The 16,201-nt window shown below is 43.5% G+C and overlaps 1 protein-coding gene across 4 annotated transcripts in view; it reads right to left on the bottom strand.

The window, feature by feature from the left end:
- Ttc29 (tetratricopeptide repeat domain 29) overlaps positions 1 to 14,726 on the bottom strand; it is a 192,935-nt gene extending 178,209 nt beyond the window's left edge. The window contains exons 1-6 of one of the 4 annotated variants that reach the window (XM_040734839.1): positions 14,367 to 14,726; positions 13,990 to 14,030; positions 11,241 to 11,426; positions 10,144 to 10,204; positions 9,629 to 9,726; positions 7,893 to 7,976 (exon numbers count right to left, since the gene is read on the bottom strand). In XM_040734839.1, the coding sequence (XP_040590773.1) occupies positions 7,893 to 7,976; positions 9,629 to 9,720 (176 nt within the window). In that variant the 5' untranslated portion in view covers positions 9,721 to 9,726; positions 10,144 to 10,204; positions 11,241 to 11,426; positions 13,990 to 14,030; positions 14,367 to 14,726. The remainder of the gene's footprint in view (positions 1 to 7,892; positions 7,977 to 9,628; positions 9,727 to 10,143; positions 10,205 to 11,240; positions 11,427 to 13,989; positions 14,031 to 14,366) is intronic. The other 3 variants (XM_040734836.1, XM_040734837.1, XM_040734838.1) reach the window with 3 other exon arrangements.
- Between the last annotated feature and the right edge of the window lie 1,475 nt (positions 14,727 to 16,201).

The following is a 16,201-nucleotide window of genomic DNA, read 5'->3' as shown; positions in this document are numbered from 1 at the left end:
CTTCATTTTCTTCTTTTCATGATTTCTCATAGTTAGACATTGAACTTCTTTTTCCCAAAAAGAATAATGTACTTTCTAGACAGGCAGACAGACACTCAATTGCACTGACTAGGAAAGACCTTGTCCTGGCCATTCCTGTGGAGACTGAGACTGCAGAAGCACCTTGTGGGGCTGTGATCTGGGCTGCTTTATGCTCTGAGAAATGCCCTGGTTATTATAATCACACCCTGCTTCCCAACATAAAAGCATCAGAGTGAATGTGTGGGCCAGGAGAAAGATATTTTATAAGTGCCGCAATATCAATATTTTAGGGATTGTTTTTCAACCATAACGGAAATCTAAAAGGTTCTGAACAGTTTCGAGTCTTCCCCGTTTTAATACTGACAGAATACAATATCAAAGACAAACCTTACTTAACACCATCATATAACCGCTTACTCGGCAACCGACTACTTTAGAAGTTTTAATTTGCCAGCTCGCTTAGGAATTCCGTTACTCCACAGCAAAGCACGGTGTTGTAAAGAAAAACAGAGTGATTTCACAAAAGCAGACGACAATGAGCAGGGTGGACAGTCAGCACCTGGAGGAGCTTGAATCCCCACAGCACGCTCTGGACCATGAGATGGGGACTGAACCTCGTCCACCCGCCCTCCCCATATCTAGAGCACCTTGCCACTGAACAAACCCAGCACTTGAATGGCTGGTAAACTGCAAATCGGAAAAGCCCATTTTACAAGGTTCTGAGAGTCCAGATGAAGGCCTACTCAGTGAAATGCTAATTTACTTTGAACCAACAGGAGTCACTCAACTCAGAATGGAGAGGAAAGGGCTTTAATATAATATTTGCCTGTCCCTCATTGAACTGGAGTTTACCGATTTATCCAGACTGGCTGGCCCGTGAGCTCCAGGGGTTCTCCCATTCTGGGATTGCAGGTGCTCAGAGCTATATCTGGCTTTAGGTGGGCGCTGGGGTTCTGAACTCAGGTCCTCATGCTTGCAACTGAGCTGCCACCACAGCCCTGGTTCTCGGTTCTGTGACAGCCCAAATTTGCTGGATGTGGTACCTGATGGTCCTCACAAATGCCTTGCTGAAGAGTCTCAGAGTCAGACACCCCCAAAGAAAGCAGCAGCTTAGAGAAGTACATATGTCTGAAGCTACCTTCTTTATCCACAGGCTGGGGCTTGGGATTTGAAACAGAAAATAGCATGGAACAGATCAATGTTATCTGTCTCCAAATGATTTTGCTCATCTGTACCTTCACATACAATGTTACAAAAGCTGCCCCCAGAAATTTTTATTTGAATCTACAAATGACAATTACTTAGCTTCTCGGAGCAATTAAGACATGAGAATGAGTGATATTTTAAGTGTTTTAGAAAAACAATAATGCATTCTGATAATGTGCATAATTAAAATCCAAAGTGCACCAAGGGTTCTGATTGACTAATTTTCAGAAGTTAAAGATCAGTTTAAAAGAACATCAGCCAACCTATCATGTAGACCTATGTAATAAAAATAACATCAGTCAATCTACCACGTCGACCTATGTAGTAAAAACAGCGTCAGTCAACTTATCACGTAGACCTATGTAGTAAAAACAGCGTCAGTCAACTTATCACGTAGACCTATGTAGTAAAAACAGCGTCAGTCAACTTATCACGTAGGCCTATGTAACAAAGCTGAGTCACTGTCAAGTGCAAATGTAGATAGGGCATATTATTATGGATAAAGCAATATCTAAGGTATAGCAAGAAAGGCACACTTAGCAATTCAGAAAGTAGAGGTGGAGGCAATAGCTTGCAGAGAATGCAGGTTTGGTTCTCAGCACCCATGATGGGTGGTGGCTCACAGCCTCCTGTAACCCCAGCTTCAGGGGGTCCAAGGCCACAGTGTCCTCTTTTGGTCTCTACAGGTATCTGCAAAACATGCTCATCTGTACACACACACACACACACACACACACACACACTTACAAAAAATAAAGCTGGGAATGGTAGTGTATGCCTTGAGAAACAGCGGCAGACCAGTCAAGAGTTCAAAGTCAGAGTGAGCTCAAAGCCAGCTGGACTGTGAAAGGCCCTATCTCAAGACCTAGGATCCTGACAGTGAAGACACAACACACTTTGCTTACAACTTATAAAGAAACCCAGCAGGAACTGATCTGGAAGCTTCCTCCCTACCTTCATAATGCTGGAAGGTGCTACACGGGCTGCTGGGAAGAGAGGCATCTCAGGTCTTAGCCAGCTGGGAACCCTGTGGTTTACAACATCAACCCATCAAGGAAAATGAGTGTGAGGGAGTCTGCACCACGAGACGGAATTTACTCCTGGTACTGCAAACCTAATTAAAAATCCATGGCTGAGAATGCCTTAGGCCCTCAGGGTAAGCCGTAATGCTGTTGATTATCTAGATTGTCATAGTCCCAAACTACCTTCTAAAAAGTTTATCCCCACAGACAAATGCTACTTCAACCAGAAAAGCTTCTCTCTGCAGTGGACAGTGGTGAATGCAGAGGCACATGGCTGCTCCAGCTGCTGTGGATAAGTAACAGTTGGACGATGGACATTTACACTCCATCTAAGGATGGACACTAGAGAAGACATTTACACTCCATCTAATGATGGACACTAGAGAAGACATTTACACTCCATCTAATGATGGACACTACAGAAGACATTTACACTCCATCTAATGATGGACACTAGAGAAGACATTTACACTCCATCTAATGATGGACACTACAGAAGACATTTACACTCCATCTAATGATGGACACTAGAGAAGACATTTACACTCCATCTAATGATGGACACTAGAGAAGACATTTACACTCCATCTAAGGATAGACACTACAGAAGACATTTACACTCCATCTAAGGATGGACACTAGAGAAGACATTTACACTCCATCTAAGGATAGACACTACAGAAGACATTTACACTCCATCTAAGGATGGACACTAAAGAAAACATTTACACTCCATCTAATGATGGACACTAGAGAAGACATTTACACTCCATCTAATGATAGACACTACAGAAGACATTTACACTCCATCTAAGGATGGACACTAGAGAAGACATTTACACTCCATCTAAGGATGGACACTAAAGAAAACATTTACACTCCATCTAAGGATAGACACTACAGAAGACATTTACACTCCATCTAATGATGGACACTAGAGAAGACATTTACACTCCATCTAATGATGGACACTAGAGAAGACATTTACACTCCATCTAAGGATGGACACTAGAGAAGACATTTACACTCCATCTAATGATGGACACTAGAGAAGACATTTACACTCCATCTAAGGATGGACACTAAAGAAAACATTTACACTCCATCTAAGGATGGACACTAAAGAAAACATTTACACTCCATCTAAGGATAGACACTACAGAAGACATTTACACTCCATCTAAGGATGGACACTAAAGAAAACATTTACACTCCATCTAAGGATAGACACTACAGAAGACATTTACACTCCATCTAAGGCTCGGGGAACATGGTATGGCAGAAGATGGAGCAGAGTGAATCTAAGAGCCAGAACACGAGAAGGGCCATGACATTTTTCTTCTGGGCACGGCAAAGTTAGTCAATGAAATCAAAATGTCATAGTAGCTATGGTTACTTGCAATGGGCCAACACAAGCCTGGACCCTCAATGTTCACTCATGGAAGAGTTTAAAGGACTCTATCCTTTCCCCATGAACTGTCCACTGGAGAATTCTGGGGGAAGAGACATCATTGTCTTCAGTTGTGTGCCCACTGAGAAGCCTCCGGCTCCAGCTGTAGTTCCAGAGCCATGGTCACGTGATCTTGAGTAAACTCAGTAGCTCTAAAAAAAAAGTCATGAGAATAAGAAGGGGACTTTTAGGAAGAAGGGAAAGGGTGAAAATGGTGGAGAGAGAGTATAGAGGGGCTATAATAATCAGAATGCACATTATACATGTATGGTATTATCAAAGAAAAATTTAATAAAGGGTTTAAAAAGCATACCGAAATTCCTTCTGTACATATAGATTGGATAAATTCTGAAGTCCTGGCTTTTGAACTATTTATTCTACCCACTCCAAAGCAAAACAAGAGGCATTTGACCCACTACTGGGTTTCTCTAGTAACAGCCGTTCAATGGCTGTGCTCGAGTACTTATTTACACCGTATTGGGAAATGGGAAAGAGCTCCTAAGGATGGGCACATTCAAAGTGACATGCCACAATATGAGAAGGAGTATCAGCAATTATGCCACACTGGGAGGACAGATGGGCCCAAGCAGGGCCATACGTACGGTCAGAGAGGCCAGCAAAGCCACAGCCACACACAGCTTCAGGCCCGCCCAATTTAAGTGCAACTCAGGAGCAGTGGGATGCTCTTTAGGAAGCTCCAGAGAAAGGAATGTCTTGATCAATGTTTTCTTTAAGTTCCACAGGTTTGGTAGAGACAGAATACCCAAGAGTACTCCAGACTAGGAAGAGCAGCTGGAAGACATGTCGGAGGCCTTGGCAAGACAGGGGTATCGGGGAAATGGGCGAGAAGTACTGGAGCCCAGAATATATTTCTCTCTTGCATCTGGTGGAGGATATTTACGGGGAACACAGGGCATAGTGAAGGTGAAGGCTGCCCTGGGAAATGACAAGAGGGGGGCCTGGACTGGAATGCGGGAGGGGACCAAGGCTCTAGTTTCAAGTAGCTGGAACCGGGATGCATATTTTGTTTCTTCGGTGTGTCTGCGTCATTGTGACATGCCGAGGATGCGGGTGGAGAGCTCAGTGCTGGATTTGCCAGTGTGGCAACTATGATACTGCTGCTTGTGCTTACAGCTAGAATTGGATCCGGTGGAGGTGACAGCTTGGAGAAGTGGGCCTAGGACAGAGCCCTCAGCTTTCTCTCCACTGAGAATTTGAAAACAGAGATGCAGTCATTAGAGGAGGTGATGCGGTTGGAGGAAAACCACTCCACAAGACTTAAACAGAAACCACAAGGACTAAACAAGAGTGGTGCACTCTGCTGAGGCAGGGCTGGTGGCACTCAGGATGAGGATGGAGGGAAAGCTGTCACACATGGCAGACAGGAAGCATGATAGAGGAGGAGAGCCACTGACAAGCATAGCCTCTACACACGCGTTAGAAGATATTAACACGAGGCTGTTGCTGGCTGCAAAGGCAGGGCAGGGGTGTCAGAAAGCACATGACGGTGTAAGAGGACCAGAAATGCTGATGGAGGTTTGAACACTTGTGCTTATGATTCAGTGGAGAGGAAGAACTTGATGGTGTATACTGAAAGAGGGAGTCAAACGGGAGGATCAAGGAGCACTCAGAACATGAGCGGGACCTCCCCACCCACCACAACCAGGAGAGCCATGGTGTACTTAGACGCAGGGAGGCTGATGTATTTGAAGGCATTGATAAGAGATCATTCAGAGACAAAACAAAAACCACAATATATTAGGAGATACAAAAGCTAGTGTGTATCAAGTGTCTTATGAGTATATGCAGATATTTTAGCATCCTAATGAAGAATAAGGCAGTGGAGGGGAGGATTTGAGATATATCTTGCATGGTGTTCTACCTGCTTGAAAATAGATTTCTGAGTCACTGTATATTAAACCCTGCATGCTGGTTATTGGTGATGTATTGGTCCAATCACTCTACTGTGTTAACCCCATATGTGTATTCCCTGACAAATTTCATTCTGCAATCTCTTTTTTTTTCTGTACCCTTGGTCTCCAGACTGCACTTCACGGTGTCAGCACTCATCCGTTCCATATCTGTACATGGCACATAGGTCTTAATGTCTATCAAATGCATGTTAAAACTTTGGGACAGGGTCAAGTATCTTATAGTAAAATATCACTGTCTCTCTCAATGCGAAAAATCTCATATTACATATGAGGTAAGTATTCGGTATCTGCTTGTTGACCAATTTATCTTTTTAGAGTTGAATGGCTAATAAAATGTTTTATGTAGCAATTCCTCAGCTAATAGAATATGCACAATTCTTCTCGGCACCTGCTGGGCATTTCAGGGAGACGCTGAAGTCATTCATCAATTTTCTCCTTTATGTGTTATTCAATTAGTTTGTCTAGGGTGCAATCCAGAATGAGTATCAATCAAGAGCATAATAGTAAGTTGTGTGCAAGCTCTCTCCATACCAGTGGTCTGCATGCAATGTCTCCCATTAAGGGCTTCTGTGCAGACATGAGTAGAGTCACATTCACAATCTGCCATTAGGAGAATGCAATATGAAAAATGTGGAATTACTCAGGGCTGCTGTTTTCTGTAACACAGTGATGAATTTGAAATCAATTTGGTGATATACTTAATGAACAAATCATGTTGTTACTATAATTAGAGAAGAGTCATGAACACAGTCTATCTTGTATTCTCTTGGATTAAATAGTCTGCACTTAGTACTTTGTGCACATTTCTAGTTTGATGACTTTTATGAAGCATATATTTAACTCTTATGTTAATTCTTAGCACTTAAGGACGACTAAGCTGTTTGGACATATTAGAGTCAGCTTGCAAGTACTATATGCATATATTTCTTATAGTTAGTAACCACACTATCATACAATAATGACCTTTACTTTTGTTCAACAGGCTACTGAGGCAAGCTAGTGAGTTATCAATCCAAATAATATTTAATAAAAGTCCCACAGTTTTGTGGAAATAAGTAACATTAATTTTGTAATTTTAAAAGTTATTTTTAGACCTGAGTCTCAAAGTAACCCAGGTAATCTTCCAATTCTCTATGTAATAAAAGGTGAACTTGAACTTCTGATCCTCCTGCCTTTGCCTCCTGAGTGCTGGGATTTGCAGGCATGTACCTCCCACCATGCCTGGTTTATGGTGGTTGGGGATCAAACCCGGGACTTCATCATGCACGCATGCTAGGCAAGCACTCTGCCAACTGAGTCATTCCCCTAGTCCAACTGTTATGATATTTTATCATCCTATGTAGAGCTATTGACAAGACGAACTATTCTGTTTGTGCAATACTCACGTTGACAAAGATCAAATCAAACATAATAAAATATGTTAAGAGAAAAAAATTTACACTATATGCAACCTATGATAAAACATTATTAGGCATGTTTCTTGATTAAATTAGCATTAAGCAATATGCTGGTGGAATCTCTCAAAACATTTGCATGAAACATTGCAGCAGAAATCTGGCGAATTCAGTGTGACGCATGTAACCCTTCAGAGAAGTCAGTGTTCAGTACTTGTGCCTAAAGCCTAAAACTGGATGTGAGCAACCGTAAGCCACTCCAGCTCCTTAAGGTCTCTGTCTACCCCTCTGACACAAGTGGACTTTTTCATACTGCTATTCATCCCATAGAATAGATTCTGAGCAGTGATAAAATAGCAGCGTTTATACTGTTCATTGAAAGAATAAGTCCAGACAACTTAGAAGTAATTTTACATTTAACAACAAATTGTTATTCATTGACACTTCTGAGGGTTCTTGGACAAAGGAAACAATATATACCACTAAGAGTCATTTTTCATTTTTTAAATCACCAATAACAAAAATATACATCTTTCTCTGAAAACACTTTTCTTCCCCACAGAGGCAACATACCCTAAAATGGAGATTAATAAGCAATTAATGGCTCAGACTTAACTCAGTATTGCAAATCTGCTAGTATAATACCTTGCTAAATATAAGAATTTTAAGAGCCAAAAATTTAAAGACTTTGATGTGTGTAAGATCAATAGACGTGACTTATCACTATTTAATATGAGTTTTAAATTTTAAATGCCATGTTCCAGTGGAAAAAAGTTTACTGCACAGGAAAATTGAAATTCCAAGAAAGAATCCATACAAAAGAAACAAACTCCATATTAAAGCACTGTTAAGAGGTCAAACTTACGCAGCAACCTCCTCCTTCGACAGTCCTTTGAAATTCTTCTCCAGGTAATGATCTATGTCATCTTTCTCTTTGATCAGCTGAGCCCTAAATGAAGTAGAAAGAAATAATGAGGTACTGTCTGACCAAGCTGAAAAACTTCCAAACACGCAAAACGCTAGTAGGAGAGAGGTTGCATTTGGTGGTCAGTGGCGTCAACAGTTAATGTTGCGCCATGGCTGCAACCTTATGTTGTTTGGATCATTTCCAAAACCTTGAAGGGGACAAGATAGGAAAGAGCAGATCTAGCGGATTAAAGAAACATGTCAACGTAGTGCAACAGGTCATATGCCCGAGTAGAGGTGGTTTCTCTCAAAGCTTGCACTCTGCTCGGCACCCAGTCCTTGTCAACCGGCTACCTCCGCGTCAGCACTGATCAATTACAAAAGTGCATGCACCATCATGCCTGACTAAGAATTTACTTTATTTTTCTCATATCACACATAAATCTCAAATTACTGAGATTCAAGATGCAAAAAATTTGAGAGACTTTATTGACAAATGTGTTCATTAACACGCTCTACTTTTGTAAAAACAAATACACTTTAAGTTTCCAGAACCCTGTGGGTATGGTATTAAATATCCCCACATAGTCATGTTTTACTTATAGAATTCTATTTAAAGAATGTTTCGAAAAACTCTTCCCTGAATAGTAAAAAAAAATTTTCTTTAATAGAAATTTTAAAAAATCTGCTAAGTGACAATCAGTTAGTTGTGTTTATTGCTCACTTTGAAAGTAAAATGTAATCTTAATCACTGAAAAAAGCCAGACAGAACAAGCTTTTTGATTTTGTAAATATTTAAAAAATTAAAGAACACACACATACATTTGTGCATGTACCATTGAAATATTTCTCAGCTTCCTAAAACCAAGCATTTGATTTGGAATTTTAAAAGAATGTTTGTGTTGGAGTGGTTATTAATTTGCTTTGGTCCAGGGGCATTGGTCTTTCTAAGAAATACTGAAAATGAGATATGAAAAAAATCTTGTAATAATTTGATTGCTATACTTTGCAGGAAGTGACACAAATGAACAAAAAGAAAATAGCCAAAGGTACATATGCAAATTATTTCCAGCCACAAGCAATATGTCTATTTTCTAAAAATCAATACACTGACAAATGGCAACTTCAAAACATCTCAGTACCGTTAATAGTCATAAAACTGATAAACGCAGCATTTTCATCTTCTGCATTTTGTGACAACTCTAGGAGCTTGGTAGCCTTTCCCCAGCAGCGGCGGCAGCATGGAGATGCATTTTCACAGTCCATTGTCATTTCATGAGCTCAATCTTCCTGCCAATCTGCCCCACTAGGAAGCATGCATCCTATTAGGATACAGCCCTCTGAAACAGAAGTCAGGGTTTGGAACTTTGTGAGCTAAAAGCCACGTTTCTGTCTTAAATCTCCTGCTTTATTCCTGCTGTGCCTATTTTAGAAAGAAAACACCTCGAAATTCTGTAGAAAACATGAAATAATCTCATAGGAAATGAACTGATTAAATGGCCACTAGCTTGGTAAATACTGGTTGTATTGAGTAACGTTCATTAAGCCTTTCAAAACAGTGAATGTGAACATTTGACGATAACAATGTTTTATCTCTTTTCCTTACAAAACTGAAATTTTTGAGGTGTATTACTGACATCCAGGACTGCAGGAGTTGTGCTCGGTAGGGTGAGAACGAGAAGTAGGGATGCATACCTTGGAATTGTTCTTGGAGAGCATGGCAGTTTCTCCCTGGCTAAGATTGCAAGCCTCGTACGAGTCACAGGAACTGGGGGAAAGGCGGACATTGGGGACTGCAAAATGTAAGCAGAAAGGGCTGTTTTAAAAAGATGGCTTCAAAGAATCCATGAAGACAGACATCATTAGCAATGCACTGTGTGCTGTCTGAGGTGAGGCTGCCTCTGCATGTGGAGCCATTGCTTTGGTTAGGTGGGAAAGGTACTGAGGGGGCTGATTCTGCAGGCTGCACCCCCCCCATCCTTTTCTACTGTCTGTCTTTGGACGATTGTCTGTATCTCTCCACCAAAGTGGCTCAGGAGAAAATCGTAAATGTGTCTGTGGTTCAGCTTTGTTACTAGTCCTGTTGAGGGGCTTGCTTGCAATGCAAGAAGAAAGCCTGTGGGTTCCAGGATTCCTGCTTTGCCTCCTGTTACAGCGTGCAGCTGAGAATGCAGCAGACTTTGCTATTTTCTAGAAACCTCAGCACTCACAAATAAAGGCTCCTCTAAAGTGATGGACGATAAGAGTGGTTCTCAGGAAGGAGGCAGAGAGCTGAAACACATAATGCAGAAAGTCATTTCAAAATGCACTGGTAAAATCAAAAACACCAACGACAATTTATGCTGGAGAGGATGTGGTGAAAGGGGAACACTCCTCCACTGCTGGTGGAGAGATCAGAGGTGTGAGATTCCCCTGGAGCTGGGGTATAGGCAGCTGTAAGCAACCTGGTGTGGGTGCTGGGAACCAAACTCAGGTCCTCGGAAACAACAGTATGTGCTCCTGACCACTGAGTCATCTCTCCAGTCCCGGCTTCAGGATTGCTCCAAAGGCGAGTACCCCAGTGGAATGAAGAAGCCGAGTCCCTCCTAGGGCAGGCCCGCGGCCCTCACAGCATCACTTCCAGCAGTGACAAGCCTGTCCAGGCACAGGTCATGTGCCCCTCCACCTGAGGGAGACTGTCAGTCCTACGTCAAGAAGAGGATGGGGTTAAGAGCGATGGTGGCAGTCCTTTTCTGAAATGCATTGTGCCTTAGTCATGAGCATTGATAAAGGAAAGAGTGAAGTTGCTGAGACTTTGTCCCCAAAGAAAGAAAGGTGGGTCCTGGTGTTTGGAGGACCTACAGTAGAGACTGTGTGCTCTGTAGTAGAACTACCATGTGAGGCCTTGAATGTTCATCAGATCATTCGCTTTGCGATGGCTACTGTTCACGGCGCTGAAGAGACAATGTCCAGCAAAAAGACAAAGGCCGCTGGCCTCGTGAAATTTCCATTATGGGGGTGGATTTTGAGAAAAACAGGTGTCAGTTACACAAGCATAATAAATAGACCACAGCATGGTGACAAAAAGACTTCATAGGAAAGACACAACACAACGCTAAGCAATAGTGGAGACTAAATAAGACGAGAAGGCAATGAAGTTAAAATTTAGGGAGGCAGAGTCTTGAAGTTGCTGTGGAAACTGTCGCATTTTCTTGATTGACATGAGAAGTGACTTGGGTACTCTTTCCACTGTAGATGCTCCAGATAGCAGGACCCACCCTGCTTCCTTTGGGGTGACAGAATCTCAACTTCACTTTGAAAAGTTTACCCTGGTTTCTCCTGAAGTCATAGGGTGAGGAGTGTTGGGGTGCAGATAGGCTGCCACGGAGGCTTCCGTAGGAAGAAGTAGAGCTGAGAGATGCAGTCAGACCCGAGACAGAGCCATCCACACAGGGCAGCACGGCAATGTCGTGGCAATATAGGACTGGGGGATGGGTGGAGGAAACACTAAAAACTGAAGGAATTTTGTAAAAGTCAATATTTATAGGCTTGGTCTCATGTTCCTAAAAAAAGATTATCACATTGGACTAAATTTTTTTCATAATTAAAGAGATAATTTAAATACAGATTAGTGTTTTATTTTTGATACACTAGTATCCTATTACCCTGTTTATGCAGACTTGATTAACTGCATGAATCATATATAAGGCACCTTTTTCCATGCATTTATAGCCTGTGCATAATATGCAGCACACAGTCTAAACACAAAGTATTGTCTTTTTCTGAAAAATAAGCAACAGATGTAGATGTTATTACAAGGGATAACCTCATAATACAATGACTTAGTGCAGTTACAAGTCCTTACCCATCTACCCCTAATGGAATTCTATGGGAAGTGAAGATAACTATCACTTCCTCCGTTCAGCACATCCGCATACCATGAAGGAATACATCCTGATACCCCATTCTGCTCTCCAGAGCATCGTTGCATGGCATGGGAGCCAGGAAGTCCACATGGTGACAGAACCTTTAAAAGATCCACTGAGGATTTTCTCAGATGCTGTGTGCAGGCAGATAGAGCAGCTTCCAGAAGCCCCAGGATGGCCAGCATACCCTACCAAGGTGCATATAACCTCGTCACCCCTCAAAGTGGGCCTTCCAGTGTAGCATACAAAACCAAGGGAGTTGGCTGAATTTTGTCAGGAAATATAGGCATATAATGAAATCAAATGCAAATGATATACATGGAAAAGAATATCTTCTTTGTCACACAGATCAACTGCAATTTTTTTTTCAAATTCTAAGTCAACGTTTCCCGGCATTAAAGTTTCAGCTGCCAGCTCCTTCATTTTGCTCTCCTCTGATCTGAGAACGTGAGCAGCGGGAACACCTTTACTCTTAAATTTAGTGTAATGTAAGTATTGCAGGCCCTGCTGGCAAGCCTCGAGGCACAAACTCCGAATGAGGCGTGGTCAGGACTGAATTATAACGTGGGGAAGGAAGTTATTAACTGCGTGTTGGAAAGATGTTGCACAACCCCTCTCTGCTGGAAAGTTGGAGCTAAACGTTAGGGTGGGCTCCTGGCAGCCTCTCTCCTTGTTCTAAGCCCGCTTCCTACCTTGCCTATGCTTTAGGCTCAAGTATTTTGTTTTTCATAATGCATGTGTGGTCACCACTGTATCCATTAATACAATAAATGGCGTGCAGTTTGAATTACATCTTCACGTGGGACTTGAAATATACGCACCATGCAGTGTAACCCTGGACCCAATTATCTTCCTAAGTAACTGCCCTCTCTTTCATGCCTTAGAAGCTTGGTCTTCTTTATACCGGCATTTATTAAAGAAGGAGGTAGTTGCATTCTTACAAGCAACAGGGGCCACGGAGGACTGGCGTAGTCGGGGCGGGGTGGAAGGGGTGGGAGATGCCAATATGTGTAGGAAGCTATCATTTCAGGGTTTGGTTTTGTTGTAGAGTGACAAAAGCCTCTTGTTCACTGTCAACATGGCTCCCATCTGTCCCAGCCCCTGGTGCTCTAATCTCAACTCGGTAATGAGGAACTTAGTTCATTCCTTCTGTATGCCACCTGCCTGGGTCAGCGTTAAAAAACGAAGCCAGCCCAAACTCTTGGCCAACAGGGTCCACCCCAACTCGTCCCCACAGAAGAAAGCTGCAGGAGGCTACTTCTGGGGCTAGTACAATGACTTGCTGAGTCCCTGGAACCCGGGCTGAAGCAGGGCTTCCGGGGGACCCAGGGGCAAGCCCCCCTCCCCGCCCGTGCCGGCCAATGGGCATGCTACACGTGGGACCACGGGGAGCTGAGACAAAGATCAAAAGGCCGCCCGGGGCTGTTCCACAGTTGGTATTCAGAAGAGATTTGGCACACCCTTTGATCTGCCTCCTGGTACTCCCATCAGCTGAGGTCACAGCCTCTACTTTTGGCCCCCACATACAAAGGCAAATGAGAATGGCGAAGCAGAGGATGAAAGAGTTGGGAGTTCCGGGTCAGGGGGAATGTGTCCTATGGTGTGAGTTTAAGTTTCTGGCCCCCTGGTGAAACTTCAAAGAGTAACCCTCCTGCCCACTCCCCCTTGACACGTCCACGACGGGAACCACAAAGGAGGGCAGGGGTCTGTGTCCGCGGTGGCTGTTTGGAGAGGGACTGGGTCTAGGTGACTAATTCTCCAGGTCCAACCACGGTACAGTGAAGCCGAGGTGGGAGACAAAGCCCAACTCCGGCAAACAAGTTTATTATGTATCACCAAGAGAGCTCAAAATAATTCCCACCAGCGACACAGTATCATTCTTAAGGTTTGGAAAATTTGTATAAGAATTCTTTTGCTACAAAAGATGAAAGGAACTACAGGATGTATTTAATACTTTATACCACTTACAGGAGTGAAAACCGAGTTCACATAAATAAGTTTAAAGTTTTTTGGACCCTCCTAGCGCCTTGTGGTGGACAATTGGATAGGCTGTGAAATAAATAGATGTCACACATTTCCCACCGCCTGACACTTCCTAGTGGCCCAATCAAAGCGTCAGGTAGAGGGTAGGACGTATTTCATCCAACTTACATTTGCAGATAACGGATCTCTCTGGGTCCTCAGGCGGCAGTCTGAAAAATCAGCAAGCAAAATGCAACAGTAAAGGAAAGAAAAAAAATTACTCAGTAAAAAGAATTCCTCTGAGCTCCCCACTTCAAGAAACAAAACTCATTCAGACCGTTAAGTGAGTAAATTAGTAAAAGTACTGTGTACCTAGTCTATATTTAGATGAACTAAAAAGTGAGTCAGCCCAATTAGTTGCTATTAATCACGAGTTCAACAAAACACGCCCCAGGCAGCAGAAATATGTGTGTGTTGACACAGCACAACTCTCGCTCGTTGTGAGACTGAGCTGTTTATAACGACAACTGAGAACGGAGACTGCCTTCAATTCTGTTTCCACGCACCTCTAAGCAGGCCTGGTGTGCCTGTTCCCGCATCTGTCCTTCCTTAGTGGGCCAGGAGGTGTCTAGAAGAGGGCCTTCTGCTCCCCTAGGGAGAGGTTGATTCTGGAGGAGGGTCTCGGGAAGCTGGAGGCCCAGTAATGGAGGCAGGGGTCCTGGGATGGAAGAGCAGCCCTTTCTCCGGGAGCTGACCAGGTCCTGTCCCCAGCCTTGTCCCACAAACCTCAAAAAACTGGCTCTGGGGACAACTGCGGCTCTGTGTCCCCTGACTAAGTTCCGGGTGCCTTGCGCCAGCTTGGCCTCTTTTCCCGGGTCAGTGGCCTGGCTAGGTGCAAGACCGGGACGCTGAGAGCGTCTCCTGGGAAACAGAGGGGCGTGGTGGGAGGGCGGGGCCGGAGCTAAGCTAAATGGGCTTTGGGATTGGGCAGCTCCGAGACACTTTTAGCATGGGGGCGGTGCTCGGAGGGTTGTTGATGAGTGGGCGTGGCAAGCAGGAGGAGCTGGGTTCTCAAGTGGACTGGCCTGAGAAATCTCAACATTGCAAGGACCTTCATTTTGAGAAAGCCTCCGAGTTGCTTCCTGTAGGGCTCCGCTTTCTCTCAAGATTTCTCAGCATTTCCCCTTTGTCCACAAGATTAGTAGAAAACCCACAGATGGGTACCCAAGATCTCCATTAGCCGGATGAAACCACCCATTGAAATAAAACAGCAATTGTCCTCTTACTCTGGGATGTCATATATACCGAGAGGACTTTGCCAAACTCGTATTTAGAAAGATAACCCGACTTTGAGCTGTGATTAGTTAAGAAGTCTAAGGGCTCTTTAAATTACGCTGTCCCTTGCTTTCATTTCTGAAACTTGGAATTTTTCATTTTTTCCCTAACGGGTCATGCCGTTTAACTTCTGCCTATCGTCCTGTCTTTTTCTGCCACTTGTATCTACCAAGAGCTTTCTTGCACTTTCTCTCATACATAGAGTAGGACCAGAGCTTACGGCTTCTCCCACAGCACCACGCTGGGAAATAACTGCCTGTTGTCACACATTGGGTGAGTTAGCCAGCACCGCGGCCCACCCACATCACTTTCCCATACATTCTTTCTGTCTGCAGCATACTCATACAGCCATAGCCACGTTTTCATTCCCACATCTGATTTTCTGCAGTAAATCACTGCATCATTTCCACTAGCTAAGTTTAGACGGTGAATTTAATTGCTGCATTCAGTTGAACATTCAGTTGATCAGTGTGACTGCCTGTAGCCAGCGCCCCCTCCAGTCCACGCCAGGAGGACCTCCTGTGTTCTCATGAACTCATTTTCTAGCTCTCAAAACCGCCTTAGCAAAACTCCGTTTGACCCGTGTGGATTCTCTCTTGACTCTGTTCTCACTGGCCTTTCTGCACAGGAGATTTGTGAGTTCCACTTCCTGTCCTGACAGGTAACAATGACCTGTTAGCTGGAGGTCTAGAAACTCTGTCCTGCCTGTTTGGATTTGTTCCCCCTGCTCGCTGTCCCCAACCCACTGGAAGTTCTACAACAGAATCCTTCTGAACGGAAGGAAAATGCAGTCAGAGAACTTTGTAAGTGACAGAAAATTCAAACTGACTAATGCTAAATAAATAAATAAATAAATAAACAGCAGACCATTTCTCCCAGGAGAAGGTGCTGACTTCAGGCACCATTTTTCTCCGGGTACATGGGCCTTCTGGAAGCATTGGGGATTTCAGGACAAGCCTGTCTTTATCCACACAAAATTAATCTGTCTTTACCCTTTCCACCCACAGACGTCTTTATGAGCCCCTCTCCCCTCACAGTGCGAGCCCCCTGTAAGTGTGGGCTTTAG

The sequence above is a fragment of the Mesocricetus auratus genome, unplaced genomic scaffold (genome assembly GCF_017639785.1).
Source record: "Mesocricetus auratus isolate SY011 unplaced genomic scaffold, BCM_Maur_2.0 Super-Scaffold_100041, whole genome shotgun sequence".
Classification (NCBI taxonomy): domain Eukaryota; kingdom Metazoa; phylum Chordata; class Mammalia; order Rodentia; family Cricetidae; genus Mesocricetus; species Mesocricetus auratus.
This window is presented reverse-complemented; position numbering and strand designations above follow the sequence as displayed.